Source organism: Crocuta crocuta, unplaced genomic scaffold (assembly GCF_008692635.1).
Source record: "Crocuta crocuta isolate KB4526 unplaced genomic scaffold, BGI_CrCroc_1.0 scaffold586, whole genome shotgun sequence".
Lineage (NCBI taxonomy): Eukaryota > Metazoa > Chordata > Mammalia > Carnivora > Hyaenidae > Crocuta > Crocuta crocuta.
This window is the reverse complement of record NW_027532407.1, coordinates 2,048,018-2,063,235: the sequence shown is the minus strand read 5'-3', so window position 1 is coordinate 2,063,235 and position 15,218 is coordinate 2,048,018. Positions and strand designations below refer to the sequence as shown.

At 38.4% G+C, this 15,218-nt stretch overlaps 1 protein-coding gene across 1 annotated transcript in view; it reads right to left on the bottom strand.

Annotated features, from left to right (window-relative positions):
• Positions 1-15,218, bottom strand: part of GTF2F2 (general transcription factor IIF subunit 2) — a 157,835-nt gene that overhangs the window by 124,716 nt on the left and 17,901 nt on the right. Inside the window, exons 3-4 of the mRNA XM_077778771.1 lie at positions 7,688-7,706; positions 6,101-6,245 (exon numbers count right to left, since the gene is read on the bottom strand). Of these exons, the coding sequence (XP_077634897.1) occupies positions 6,101-6,245; positions 7,688-7,706 (164 nt within the window). The remainder of the gene's footprint in view (positions 1-6,100; positions 6,246-7,687; positions 7,707-15,218) is intronic.

The window sequence follows — 15,218 nt, the reverse complement described above, 5'->3', positions numbered from 1 at the left end:
ATGAAAAAAAAAAATAAAAAAAAAAAAAAAAAAAAAAAAAAAAAGAATCAGCTATGCCAAAATAAAAATATAATTAGCAAGAAAAAAGTGAGAAACAAAGGAATTTAATATTCAAATAGTTTTGAACCTCATATGTCTCAAGAAACTCTGAAGAAGAAAGCCCATCCTTTGTCATTAATAAGCCATCTCCCTTAAAAAACATTCTAAAATGTACCTTTGGAGTAGTAGTAATTCTTAAGAGAAAATAAATGATTTAAGCACCTTTGCTCACCCACTATATTGCTCGATCCTAGCCCAGACACTATAGAGATAACCACGAGACACAGAATCCTGCCCACAGGTTTAATTCAGGAGCAAAATGAGCAAAACAAACCTTACTGCCAAGAGTCCAGATGAAGGAAGAATCAAGAAAGACTAGAGAAGCAAAGGAAGGGTGTCTTCAACTAAAAAAGGCAAACAAATCCCTGATGGGGAAAAAACAAAGGGAAGAGCAGGAGCAGGTACCAGGAAGCTGCTGTAAAAGGGATTCCAGCAGACTGGACCAGAAAGGGTGGAGAGGATGGGTGAAGGTTTCACAGGACTGATTCAGGGGACCGCATAAACATGTGATTTTTCCAACAGAAATGACCAAACAGGGGCGCCTGGGTGGCTTAGTCGGTTAAGCGTCCGACTTTCGCTTAGGTCATGATCTCACGGTTCATGGGTTCGAGCCCCGCATTGGGCTCTGTGCTGACTGCCAGCTCAGAGTCTGGAGCCTATTTCAGAGTCTGTATCTCCCTCTCTCTCTGACCCTCCCCTGCTCACGCTGTCTCTCTCTCTCTCTCTCTCTCTCCTAGAAATAAAAAAAGAAAAAAAAAAGAAATGACCAAACAGGACACTTGACCAAATGTGTAAGAGGAGACTAAGAATTATCATGGCCAAGAGAATAAATAAAAGACTGATGATGTATCACTGACAGAAATAGGAATATCTAGAGAATAAATGAATGGAAAAATCAATATGATTTTTATAACAAAAAATCCAAGTGGATTATCTGTTAAGACAGCTAAAGATGGGACTTTAAAGATGGATGGGTCAGTCAACTGAGCATCCAACTTCGGCTCAGGTCAGGATCTCATGTTTTGTGAGTTCGAGCCCCACATTGAGCTCTATGATGACAGCTTGGAGCCTGAAGCCTGCTTTGGAACTGTCTGTCTGTCTGTCTGTCTCCCTCTCTCTCTCTGCCCCTCCCCTGCTTGTGTTCTAACTCTCAAAAATAAATAAATGAACATTTAAAAAAAAATGGGACTGGACATCAGATGAGAGCCTAGACCTTTGTCACGGCTAACACCGAGGCCCAAGTCTCTGTCAGTTGTCCCCTCCTCTTTTTCAAGGCACATTTATTCATATAAGTATTCATATACTTTAAGGTCCAGCTCAAATATTATCTCCATTTTTGAAGTCTTTCCCAGTTTCTTCAATTAAAGTGCATACTCTTGGGGCACTTGGGTGGCTCAGTCGTTAAGTGTCCAACTTCAGCTCAGGTCATGATCTCATGGTCGGTGAGTTCAAGACCCGCATCTGGCTCTGTGCTGACAGCTCAGAGCCTGGAACCTGCTTTGGACTGTGTCTCCCTCTCTCTCTCTCTCTCTCCCTGCCCCTCCCCTGCTCATGCTCTGTCTCTCAAAAATGAATAAATGTTAAAACTTTTATTTAAAAAATAGTGTATACTCTTTTTCCTTCTTTATACATAGCTCCATTAGAGCACTTTCTGTAGCCCCTTTTCTCCCCACATATCAGTTGCCCAACTGAACAGAATTCTCGTCTTACTCTAACATAGAGCCTAGAATTAAAAAGATCTATTGAACGAACAGCAACTTTTGTCTAAGATTTGCAATTATAAAGAAGAAAACCTAAGTTTGTACAAAGGTAGGGGTGAAAATTATAAAAGAAATAGAAGTTACTTAATTACCAACAAATAGTAGATAAAAATACTAAATCAAAGACCCAAGGGGGGAAAAATGAACCAAACACAAGGCATTTCTCCCTAGATACTGGTAAAGAGATAAGGATACTAGCTAAAAAAATATTTAATAGAGAAATAGATTTAGAATTTCACAGAGAAATGTGAACGAAGAAAAAGATTGAACTCCCAAATAGCCCTTAAAAATAAAACATGTTCTCTCAGATAAGAATACTCAACTAGAAACAAACTGTGGTCACAGGAACACTCAAGAAATGCAAAATAGTTTAATTAAGGAGATAATCGAAAACATATCATCAGTCCCCTCTAAGTTCACCCCCACAAAAAAACTCTTATAAAATAGAATCTCTAAAAACATTGGTTCCAGGAGGCCTCTCAAAACCCAGAAAAGGATGTTAATAGAAGCAATAAAGTTATTAAACTCTTAACATATTGAGCTCAAGTGAGGTTTTGACTCTTCTTACAGAAGTCTACAATTTATAGACCTGTGGACTATTAAAAACAATTAATGAAGATCCTAGAAAAGCAATTTTTTTTATGAGCTGGTACAGCTTGATTCTTCAGGAAAAACATAAAAATATTCAAGATAATGCCTGCCTAATGTAGACTTCAATGTAAACTAAATGGCTTACTTACTGTAAATGGCTCAGTTATCTCACACTTTGGCAGGTTCATGATCAACCAAGGTAACACTAGCATGGGGACTCTGAAGCTTTTTTGGGTCTCTAATGAAAGCTATGGTCTTGTCCCATACAAAAACATGCATGCATACATATATAGTCAGCATTATTAAATATGTCATGCAGTCACAGAGCCTCTGCTGTCTATTTATGACCTCCCAGAGATCCAAAGAAGCCAGCTGCAGAACTGAGACCTTAAAGAGTAGAAAAAGCAGGGAGGCTTGGGTGGCTCAATCAGTTAAGCATCCAACTTTTGATCTTGGCTCAGGTCGTGATCTTGTGGTTCATGAGTTCAAGTCCCACACCAGGCTCTACGCTGACAGCTCAGAGCCTGGAGCTTGCTTCAGATCCTGTGCCTCCCTCTCTGTCTCTCTGTCCCTCCCCTCCTCATGCTCTCTCCCTTTTCTTTCATAAACAAATAAACCAGTAAAAACAAAACAAAACAAAAAACTGAACATGAAAATCTCTTATTGGCTGAAGCTCATCTAATGGTATACACACAGAGCTAAAATGCAAGCACATGATTTAAACTTGAAACCTAAAGTGTTTAAAAATAAGATCTAACATGGGGCACCTGGGTGACTCAGTCAGTTAAGTGCCAGACTTCGGCTCAGGTCATGATCTCACGGTTTGTGAGTTTGAGCCCTGCATCAGGCTCTGTGCTGACAGCTCAGAGCCTGGAGCCTGCTTTGGATTCTGTGTCTCCCTCTCTCTATGCCCCTCCCCTGATCCCACTCTGTCTCTCTCTCTCACACACACAAAAATAAATACACATTAAAAATTAAAAAAAAAAAAGATCTAATATAGGGACACCTGGTTGGTTCAGGTGACACCTGATCCTGGGGTCATGGCTGAATTCAAACTTCACGTTGGGCATGGAGCTTACTTTAAAAAATAGAGAGAGATGGCTAGAGCTTAAAAAAAAACAAAAAAACAAAAAAACAAACTAATAATAACAGTAACAGCTAATAGTTATTGAGCATTTATTATGTAGAGTATTATATTTTAAATATATTTCTATTTATACATAAATGTAAGTAACTATTATCCCATTTCACAAATAAGGAAAACAAAGCCCAGAAATGTGCAAGGAGAGCCAAGGAACAATGACATAAACATAAAATGCAATGACTGCTATTAATAAGCAAAAAGTTTCCTTACAGTGTGCAACATCTGGCAGCAACTTAGACCTGCATTTGTATTACCACAGCTCTACAAAGCAAGAACATATTGTCCAAACTCCAGAAGGATGGCAATCTTGATCCACTTCCATTTCCCTGCCAAGATAATCCTTATACCATATTCACTTTGGAGTACATGTTACCAGAAATGTGAACACAAAATGTTCAAAAAGAGAACAATACTAACAAAAAAATTTACACGAATAAAAATGGAAGCTAAAGAGGCGCCTGGGTGGCTCAGTCAGTTAAGCGTCCGACTTCAGCTCAGGTCATGATCTCGTAGTTTGTGAGTTTGAGCCCTGCATCAGGTTCTGTGCTGACAGCTTGGAGTCTGGAGCCTGCTTCGGATTCTGTGCCTCCTTCTCTCTGCCCCTCGAGTGTGCACACGTGCGCACATGCATACACTATCTTGCACTCTAATAAACATTAAAAAAATTTTTTAATGGAAGACTAATTTTGAGGAAAACAAACCTTACCTTTCTAAATCACTGTCTTTTAAAACCTTTGTTATTTTTTAAAATGTTTTAGTTATTTTTGGGGCGCCTGGGTGGCTTAGTCGGTTAAGCGTCCGACTTTCGCTTAGGTCATGATCTCGCGGTTCGTGGGTTCGAGCCCCGCGTCGGGCTCTGTGCTGACTGCCAGCTCAGAGCCTGGAGCCTATTTCAGTCTGTGACTCTCTCTCTCTCTGACCCTCCCTTGCTCACGCTGTCTCTCTCTCCCTCCTAGAAATAAAAAAATAAATAAATAAATAAAACATTAAAATGTTTTAGTTATTTTTGAGAGAGAGACAGAGTATGAACAGGGTAAGGGCAGAGAGAGAGGGAGACACAGAATTCAAAGCAGACTCCAGGCTCTGAGCTGTCAGCACAGAGCCCGCTAAATCACTGTCATTTGTATAAGAAATAAATCATGTTGAAAAAATTAGCAACTTCGTAAAATGTAAAGAGGCTGAAATAGGATATCTTTTTCCACAAAAGTAGTTCAAATTTTCCTACCTCAAACTTTTTCAATGCTCTGCCTCCTATTATGATCTTGGTACTATGCCTCTTCTACTCCAGGGACAAACACAGAAGTAGAGAAAACCTCACAGGTTCAATAGGTCTTATTAAGTCATATCAATCAGAAAACTAATTCCAGATTCCTTGGATGCACCTATACTATTCCCTGCATGGCATACAGTAAATATTTGTTGAATCTTCTCCAAGAGAAAATGCAAGTACTTAACACTTTCTACCTCCTATAATACTACGCATTAGTGTAGTATCAATATTATTGTAGCATCAAAATAGTGCAATAAAACAAAACTTTTACGCTAAACCACATGCAGAAAAGTTATAATTCACCATTGTGTTACATTCTACATTCAAGTTGGGGAAAAATACTAATTTTTTAGATCAGTTTTTACAGCTACTGGTAATCCAAGACATCACAAAAAAATTTATCTGAACATATTCTTTTTTTATAACAGTAACATCCTTAACATAACAAGATTTCTTATAGCCTTCTTTGTAATGTTTAATGCAGATATGACAAAGTCACAAATCATTTTCCTTACACAACCAATAAACTTTTTAAATTCGGTATGGGAAATTAGCTCCATTAAAATCAGTCACCCTACTGCATTAATATTAATATTCTAAATTCAGAGAAAGCTAAAAATCAAGAAACAATGAAAACACACATATAAATCTGCTGCAAAAAAGCTTCCTCTCTATTTAATGCACAAAATGAAACACCTGCTCCTGATTTATTGAACTGGTAAAATATCCAAGCAAAGACACAAAATTTACAAACTATACTTAACACAAGAAGTCAAAATCAATTAAAAACAGTTCATCTCTCTGTACTGAAAAAGCTCTCTGAGAATTGAAACCTACAAAAGCAAAAATTCAGACTAAAATATTCCCTAATATTAAGCAGTTTTTTTTTAAACACAACTTATAGTTGCTGAATATCAATTTACCAAAACAAGCAAGGATGACCTTATCTTGGCAAAACTCAGAATACTGTTTCTTCAACATCCTAGAAGACAGCCTGATGCACCATACTCTTCCATCTGCTTTGTTCTATTTCTTCATGCCCCAAATGGAAATTAAACCCTTCGAGTAACAGCCAAAATTTCATTAATCACAGGAAGGTAGTGAAAATGCATGATATGAATAATAGAGGTAGACACAACAACAGGTAAAGCAGCCTTGATAATAACCTTACGTAGAGACACAACATCCATCTAACAAGTACAGGAAATCACATTAAATAATTCTATTCCCACTTACCTGAGGAGCTCTCAGTAAAGACTGTTAATGTCTGTCCTCCAACACTTTGTAAAACAAATGGATGTTCTCTAGGAGTGCTGACAGAAGCTGGTTTTCCGCCAATATCATGAATATTTGCAAGGTCCTCATTCAAAGTAAATGACACCTAACAAACACATTAACAAAAGCTTATTACAACAGACTTATGTATTCAAAGTATCTTTCACAGAAATTCTGATTATAAATCAAATAATTTTTTTAAATGTATATCTTAGTTTCTTGTCATTTTATTCAGCATTTTTCTAAAACTTTATCAAAAAATCTTTAATACTTAGTCATAAAAAGAGAATCTACTCCAATTTGTCAGAATAATGAGGCTAATCTACCATTATAAAGATGGGTGACAGCTTTCAAATGTTTTTCTGGTTTATGGCTGAAGAAACTCTAGTTCCAAAATAGGAATAATTTCTTTTCCTAAGGTCTCTGAAGTCAAGGGATCTTTTTTTTTAATGTTTTTTTTTAAATTTATTTCTGAGAGAGAGAGAGAGAGAGAGTGTGTGTGTGTGTGTGCAGAGGAGGGTCAGAGAGAGAGGGAGATACAGAATCTGAAACAGGCTCCAGGATCTGAGCTAGCTGTCAGCACAGAGCCCAATGTGGGGCTCGAACCCACGAACTGTGAGATCATGACCTGAGCGAAAGTCAGATGCTTAACCGACTGAGCCACCTAGGCACTGCTGAAATCAAAGGATCTTATTTTCTTACATTTATATCCTTATAAATGTATATACTTAAAATATATAATATAAATAAATACATAGCAAATGGCCTGGCACATAGAAGGAAAACAGTATTTGCTTAATGAATGAATATTCTAAGGTATTTAAAAGGCAACTGTACTTCAAGGGGGGAAAAGTAAGCTATTACTAAGAAAGCTTAAACATCCCCATAAGCAGAGAATGTATTCCTTTTTTAGGTCTTAAGGACTACCGTAGGAGTATTTGGTGCTGTTTTATTTTTTAATATTTTAACAAATACAACTAAATAGTTACAAAGGTAATTCAATATTGAGGTTTAGAATTCAAAAGACATAGTAGATCTTCTTTCAAAAGGATTTTTACTATATACCAGCTCTCCCCAAAGGAACATCACATTTTACATCAAAGGAATTTTTATAAACATAAAATACTAATCTCCTAACCACAAAGGAAAGATTATAAAGCATTTATTAAATATTTCTCTACTATGTGATAGGTACTACAATTATGTCCTAGACTTGATGAGTCAGAACCCAAAGCCCTGAAAAATCCAGACCAACTACTTTGGCCAAACTGAAATAATATTAGAGTAATATTGAAGCAAGAGTAAGCCTCTTGGTACCCAGTGACAGGATATTTTAGGTCAAAGCAGAAAAATGCTAAGAATGAACAACAAGAAAGGAGTCCATTCATTCACACAAAAGTGACATTTATACCGTTATGTGTTCCTCACAATCAGTCACTATTTTGATGTAGTTTTCCAGAAAGTAAACAGCACCTTCTCTTTACTCTTACTAATACATGGTAAAATAACCTCAAGTTTTCAATAAAATATTCATAGAAATAATCTTACCTCAGTCCTTCCTTGATTCCTAAAAGAAAGGAAAAACTTTTATTTAGATTTCATGTTTTCTTCAAATGTATGTTAAGAATTAAAAGAAATAACACTATTTCATATTTATATAAAATATAGCACTTACATAGACCAACTAATATTTACCCTTGGCTGTCTTCAACTAAACGACTTGTATTCATTTCGTAAAAATAAAAACATTAATCCCCTGTGTAGATATAAGTTTGTATCACTTAACACTATTACAACATGTCCTAATAATAGTTTACCCAAGTAACGATCTCGTTAAAATTCTTACCTTTATTTCTACGTGTGTGTCTAATAGCCTGACTTAAAACATATATATTAAATATCTACTATAAGCAAAGTACTGAGTGTAAGAGCTGTGCCCAGCCAAAAGATATAAAAGCTACATCTACAACTACAAATTTTACTTTTTTTAATGTTTGTTTATTTTTTGAGAGAGAGAGAGAATGCGAGTGGTATAGGCACAGAGCGGGGGGGACAGAGAATCTGAAAGAAGCTCCAGGCTCTGATCTGTCAGCACAGAGTCCAACACGGGGCTCAAACTCACGAACCGTGAAATCATGACCTGAGCCGAAGTCAGATGCTTAACTGACTGAGCCACTCAGGCACCCCAATTTTATTTTTTAAATATAGCTTATTGTCAAGTTGGTTTCCACTTAACACCCAGTGCTCATCCCAAAAAGTGCCCTCCTCCATGCCCGTCACCCATTTTCCCCTCTCCCCCATCAACCCTCAGTTTGTTCTCAGTATACAAGAGATACATTTTAATTAATGTTTAATTAAGAGAACCCCAATGTGCCAGGATCAGATAGGAGAACATTTCTTCTATTCTAAGAGTTGAGGAATGGCTTAACAAAAGAGAAAGGCTGAGCTAAATCTTGAAGGGTATCAGGAATTCAACAGGCTGAATTAGGAATATAGTATCAGAAGTATCAGCTGGGCAAAGCCACAAAGAGTCTGATCATGAAAATGTAGTCACATTTGGCTGGGAGAGTACTGTAAGGCCACAAGTCTAAACATCTAAACCAAACTGACTCCATGACAGGATTTAAGTTTCCACTCTAAACTAGAAGGCCTGAGTTTCAGCTTCCCGGAAACTACCCGGCAGTTACACATTGCCCAAGGCAGGAGAAACCACCCTTGCAACACCCAATCAGGAAAGGCCAGCGACCACCCTCCACATTACTAAGGGAGAGGCCTGGAGATAGAAACTATAGATAGGACCCTGTTACCTAATGTTAAAGTTAACCCGTTAGTCGCCGAACAAGACCTTAGGTTCGCTCTGTGACTGGTTGAATTTAAAGGTACTCTAAATGTTGTAATTGGATCCCGCCAACAGTAACGAATACTCTAGACAATGTGTATGGTCAAACCCGCGGTCAATGATGTTGTATAATTATGACTGGATCGCTGTTCCCCTGCCACAACTTCTGTAACTCCCCCGTCACAAACCCCGTAAAAACCCTACTCTGCCCTTGTTCGGGGCTCTCAGCACGGATCCACGGTGCTGGTGAAGTCTGTGAGCCCGTAATAAAGCCCTTTGCCTTTGCATGTGTGACTCGGTCTCCCCAGTGGTCTCTGGTCGGTGAGGATACTGTGATCTGGGTATAACAGTACAAACTAAGAAAAAATGGGAGATGAACTATAAAGGAGAACTGAGGCTAGATCATAGAATATCCTGAATATCACAGTGCAGAGCATAGACTTTATTCCTTAGACAATAGAGAGCCACATGTACTGTATGAACAAAAGAATAAAGTATAAAGTATGCTCCTAGAAACTTGTACCAGAAAATATATATAAAATGGATATGAAGACCAGTTAGAAAACTACTGTTTCTCCTTAACACCAGATTGAGTTCCAACCTGCCTTCATTTAGGGGCTCAAACACTCATTCTGTCATTAAGTGTCTACAACCATTAGGCACTGTGCCAAGTGCATGGTACAGTATGAACACAGGTCTTTGTCCTCAAAGGTACTAGTTTAATGCAAAAAGATCCAATCCATGAACATGAACAGGATAATAACTTTATGAGAGGTACAACATGCTGTCATGAAAATGTAGATGAGAAAGCTAGCAAAAGATGAATTAAATGAAAGATGAGGTCAACAACATGGAGGCATTACAGGTTAAGAGAATAATCCAATTAAACACAGAAATGAAATCTAGCACATTCTTTCTAACATCAGTGAATAGTAGGCTTGAGTCAAGTGGTAAAGAGCCTCTTAGGCCAGACTAAGGAATCCAGAATTCTAAACAGATTTATTTACCGCAGGACTCCTCAGAGTCTTTCACATATTAAAATGCAATGTTGATCCTCCTTCTGTTGGGAACCACCTTAAACAGAAGTGAAAATTTTCTAAGATTTCAAGTAAAAATATGCATTGCCAGCTCCTCTCAAAAGACTGAATGATTTGGCAGCAATGCCCTCCCCCACTCAATTCAGTATGACAATAATCCCTTTGAGATGCACAGACAGGCAATGAATTCACTGCAGTCCCTTCCCTATTACCCCTGGCCCTGGCTTCTAGGGGCATTTAGTTTAGCTACCTTTCAGACAGAGGCGCTGCAATCAAAATAAAGGCAAAGATGCAGGGAAAGCACTTGCGGAATGTTTACTGAATTGAATTGAGGTTAATGCAAAAACTCACAAAAAAGTAATGAAGGCTTTAACCAGTTAATGGCAGAATGCAAGGAGGAGGAGTGTGTGGCAGGGTATCTGAGCTGTCAGAACTGACAGAAGAAGAAATGACTAGAAGAAGGAAGCAAGGGGAAAAGGACTGATTAAAGATCATGCTGACATTTCCAGTCTGGGGGACAAGAAAATCACCCAGATGCAATTAGGGAACACAACAGGGGATGACAGTTTTATTTTCATATATTTATTTACAACATCATCTTGGCTGGAATGATAAGAGATTGATGAACTCTAGGTGAGTTAATTTTCTATAATAAAAATTAGTACTTGAAGACCTAAGACTTATTTTAAAAGGATTACATATTCTTTTGTCTTGGTGTATAAATGTATGAAGTATACGTGACCTTTTGTTGTTCCATATTACCAATAAAATAGATCCTTTTCAGGATGACCTGTGGTTAAAATTATAAACATCAACTACTGTAAAACACAGTGATATTCTCACAGGAATGAATGAAGTGAACACGTTAGTCCACCCTCTCACTGAATGCCTCACAATGCTGTGCAGTTAGTCCTTCATCACTCTGAGTCCATTTCTCAATACCCCACCACTGTTTATTTAGACTCCAGCCCAGGTCCTCTGGCCTTTTTAAAAAATTAATCATTTGTCTTTCCTTGTTCTTACACTTTTTAAATACTTAGATTTGACATCAATGGGAGGAGACTTTTCACTGATCACTGACAGCCAATAAAACACCCCCTTTTCCAAGGTAAGAAAAACAACCAAATAATACCAAGTCTTTAACTGTGCTCCAGGATTTTTTGTTGGTTTTGTTTTAATTCCTATTCATGCATCCCCTTCCTGAAAAAGTCAGCTCAAAAACCATTAGGTGAAGCCAAGCAAGGTGGGTATCTGAAGACTGGTTTGAGTAGGGAAAGCATAACCCAAGTAGGATGGAAAGCAAGAGCTTGGGGCTGAGGGGACAGCCTGGGGCAAGGTGTGAGAGCCCAGAAGGGTAAGGAAGCCATCCCCATAAAGGAATGCTTCAACAACAAGTGTGTCAGAACCTAGCAGGGTCAGGGGAGAAAGAGGGAGGGCACCTGGGTGGCTCATTCAGTTAAGCATCCTACTCTTGATTTCACGATCTCATGGTTGTGAGATGGAACAGGCTGTGAGATACAGCCTGGAGTCAGGCTCTGCACTGGGTGTGCGTGGAGCCTACTTAGGATTCTCTCCCTCATTTTCCCTCTGCCCCTCCTCCATTCAAGCTCCAGGACATCCACCTTGGAAGAAACCTGAAGCAGGCTGTTTCAGCCCTAGAGGCGTTAAGTAGGCATGCCTAGGAGGACAGGAGGGGATGAAAGTCTGAATGCCCTGAGGAAAGCATCCCTGTGGAGAACTGCAAAGGTAGTAGCCTACTGTGGGATGCTAGAGCCCAAGTCGGGTGAACAGGATGTTCACACACTGGTGGGGAAGAGAGGGTTCTAAACAAGAACAGAAGCATGAGCAAAAAAGTGAATATATATTAAATAGAACAGGAACTAGGTTCTTCACTTTCAGAAAAGAGGTACAAACATGAAAAGGGAGAAAACCAGAATCAGTCTGGGTGTGAAGCTAGAACTAGATATTGGTGTAAATTATTTACAACATATGTAAATATACAAATAAATCTAGGTGTAAAGATGTATGTGCACATTGTACTTCCTAGTTCTGCCCACTGACAGGGTCTGGAGGCAGCAATGAGCACCTGTGATATCCAGATCTTGGTTTCTAAATACCATTTTCCTCTAGAAAGAACCAGGACTCCATGGGGGCACCTGGGTGGCTCAGCCAGTTAAGCATCCAACTCTTGATTTCCACTCAGGTCATGATCTCATGGTTCGTGAGATGGAGCCCCGAGTCAGGTTCTGTGCGGACAGAGTGGAGCCTTCTTGAGATTTATTCTCATTCTCTCTCTCTCTGTCTCTCTCTCCAAATAAATAAACATTAAAAAAATAAGAAGACCTAAGACTCCATGGAAAAATGCCTGACTCCAGACTCTGACAGAAATATACAAGATGAGTCTAAACCATTTCTCTATGACAAAAAGTAAGTGCTCAAAGAATGATGAAGGCATGCCAGAAGGCCACGGGACCACACTACTGAACTGTACATGTAACAAAGGGACAAGGGAACCAGGCAAGAAGGAGCTTCCAGTGGCTGCATTTTGGGCAATTTGAACATGAAATAAATGACAGTAACAAACTGTGACTCACTGACTAAAACTGGAATCCGTGAGTTCACACTAGCACAGATAAATTAATAAAGTGGAAAATTTGATGAGAAATGGAATTATACATAGTGTCAAAGTACTACCTGATAGAACACTAATTATAAAAGGGAAAAGAGTAAATTTACAATGAAAAAGCAACAAAGGCACTCTTTAATCAAGAGATAAAAGTTACCACTACCAGTAATGGGAAAAAAATGAAAACACATAAACCTTGCTAAAATATAGTAAGAACCCAGTTTCACCTTCATGATTTTCTTGCCAAAGGTGTATAACCCCAATCTAATCATGAAGAAACATCAGACAAACTCAAATTTCATGAAAACATCAAGCATGTTGACATTTATACAGTATACAAGTCAAGGAAAGACTTCCAAATGTTCTAGATTTAAGGAAACTGAGAGAACAGACAACAGAATATAATTCAAGATTGTGGACTGGATCCCTTTGCTATGAAACAGTCTGGAGACAACTGGCAAACCCTGAATAAAGTCTAAAGTTTAGGTAGTACCATTTGATGTTAACCTACTGATTTGGAGGGGTGTGCTATGATTACTGTAGGAGAATGTCCTTTTGTAGTAAAAAAAAAAAAAAAAAAAAAACCCACAAAAGCTTTTTATACTCTTCTTCCAACTTTACTGTAGCTTGAAATTGTTTTAAAATAAAAGTACTAGGGTGCCTGGCTGGCTCAGTCGGTAGAGGATGCAACTCTTGATCTTGCCATCATGAGTCCAAGACCCACACTGGGCATGGTGCCTACTTAAAATTAAAATAAAATTATTTTTAACGAAAAAGGTTTTAAATTAGAAAAAGTATTAAATAATTTCAAAATGTGCCCAGTTTACTTCATTAATTCCTTGCTAAGGGATTTGAGAATGTTACTAATTTTTCTCTATAACAATGATAAAATGAATATCTTCAATCTTTGTATCACTAACTTATTTCTTCTACAAGCTAAGTTCCATGAAAATGCTGGGTCAAGAGCATGAATACTTTATTATTAATATTTCTAGCCTTCTCATTATCCCAGTCCCACACTGCTGGATGAGTTGGTGTCCTTCTCTAAGGGCAGCACCAAGAACTGACCTGTTTGCACTGTGAGCTAACTGGCAGAGAAACAGTAAGATTATTATTCTACTTTGTTCTGGGCAGTAATGTATGTGCAAGTACACATGAGTGTGTCATATATGTATATGAACACATATATATGTTGCCAGGCTGGCCTTCAGAAAGTTTGCACCTATTTAAACTCCTATCAACAGTAAGAATTTCTAAATGTAGTCAATTTTATAAAAGAAAACCTCTATCTCATTGATTTTTTGTTCACATATTTTTTATTAGTGGCCCTCCACATGACCTTAAATGTTAAATGTGTTTAGAAATAAAGCTCGAACTCAGAGCCTGGAGCCTGCTTCGGATTCTCTGTCTCCCTCTCTCTGCTCCTCCCTTGCTCCCATTCTGTCTCTCCCTCTCAAAAATAAATAAACAACAAAAAAACAATTTGGAAATAACGCTAGAAATTCAAAGTCTCTGAGAAAAGCCTTATTAGTACAGACTGCATGACTGTCAGTAAAATACAACATGTAGCAAACATTTGAAAAACTGAAGTTGTCTGAGGCAAGATGGTGGTATAGAAAGAAGGTTGGTTTTAAAACTCAACCTATGGGGCCCTAGGTGGCTCAGGAGGTTAAGCATCAGACTTTGGCCTAGGTCATGATCTCACAGTTCATGAGTTCAAGCCCTATCTTGGGCTCTGTGCTGAGAGCTCAGAGCCTGGAGCCTGCTTCGGATTCTATGTCTCCCTCTCTCTCTGCCCCTGCACTGCTCATGCTCTGTCTCTTTCTCTCTTTCTCAAAAATAAACATTTAAGAAAATGTTTTTAAATAAAACTTAACCTAAAGCAAAACTATAAGCTAAATGAAATGCAATGCACATTATATGTCCAAAGGTATAAAAATAATCCAAGTGCAATGGTTTAGAAACATCGCATAAACTGCCGAAGAGAAAAGGCCCAAATGTCACCAGCTGTTACAACAGGCTGGATTCTCCTGTTTTCAGGTACAAACAGAACCAAATTTGGGGAGAGGTGCAGTCCCACCTGCATGTTTTGTCCCCTTCCTCTGCCTCTCGCAATTCCTCTACTCCAAAGCCCTGTCTCTGCTGGAATGAACAACTGCACCATGTAGATTTTCCTAGCTTCTGGCCTATTGCACTGCAAGCTGCTGCTCCTTTGGAAGATGTGCCAGGGAAGGGAGGTCATACCCACACCACATCAGACATGATGCAAGGCCAGTGTCTGTACTATGTAGTATGTGGAACAACAGCAGGTGAACACTAGTGGCTATTTTACATGCACTGAACCCATGAAGTATTAATACCACCACCTTTTAACAGATGAGGAAACAGAGAGGGTAAGCAATTTACCTGAAGTCACATAGCTAGTAAGTAACAAGGACTAGATAAAGCCCAGAGCTGAATGACTCCATACTCCTACTCATAGCTAGTATGCCACACTGGCTCTTTAAAACCTCGTTTTCATGTTTTACCCAAATATACATTTTCTTACCACACAGATAATCCATAAACTGGTTAATC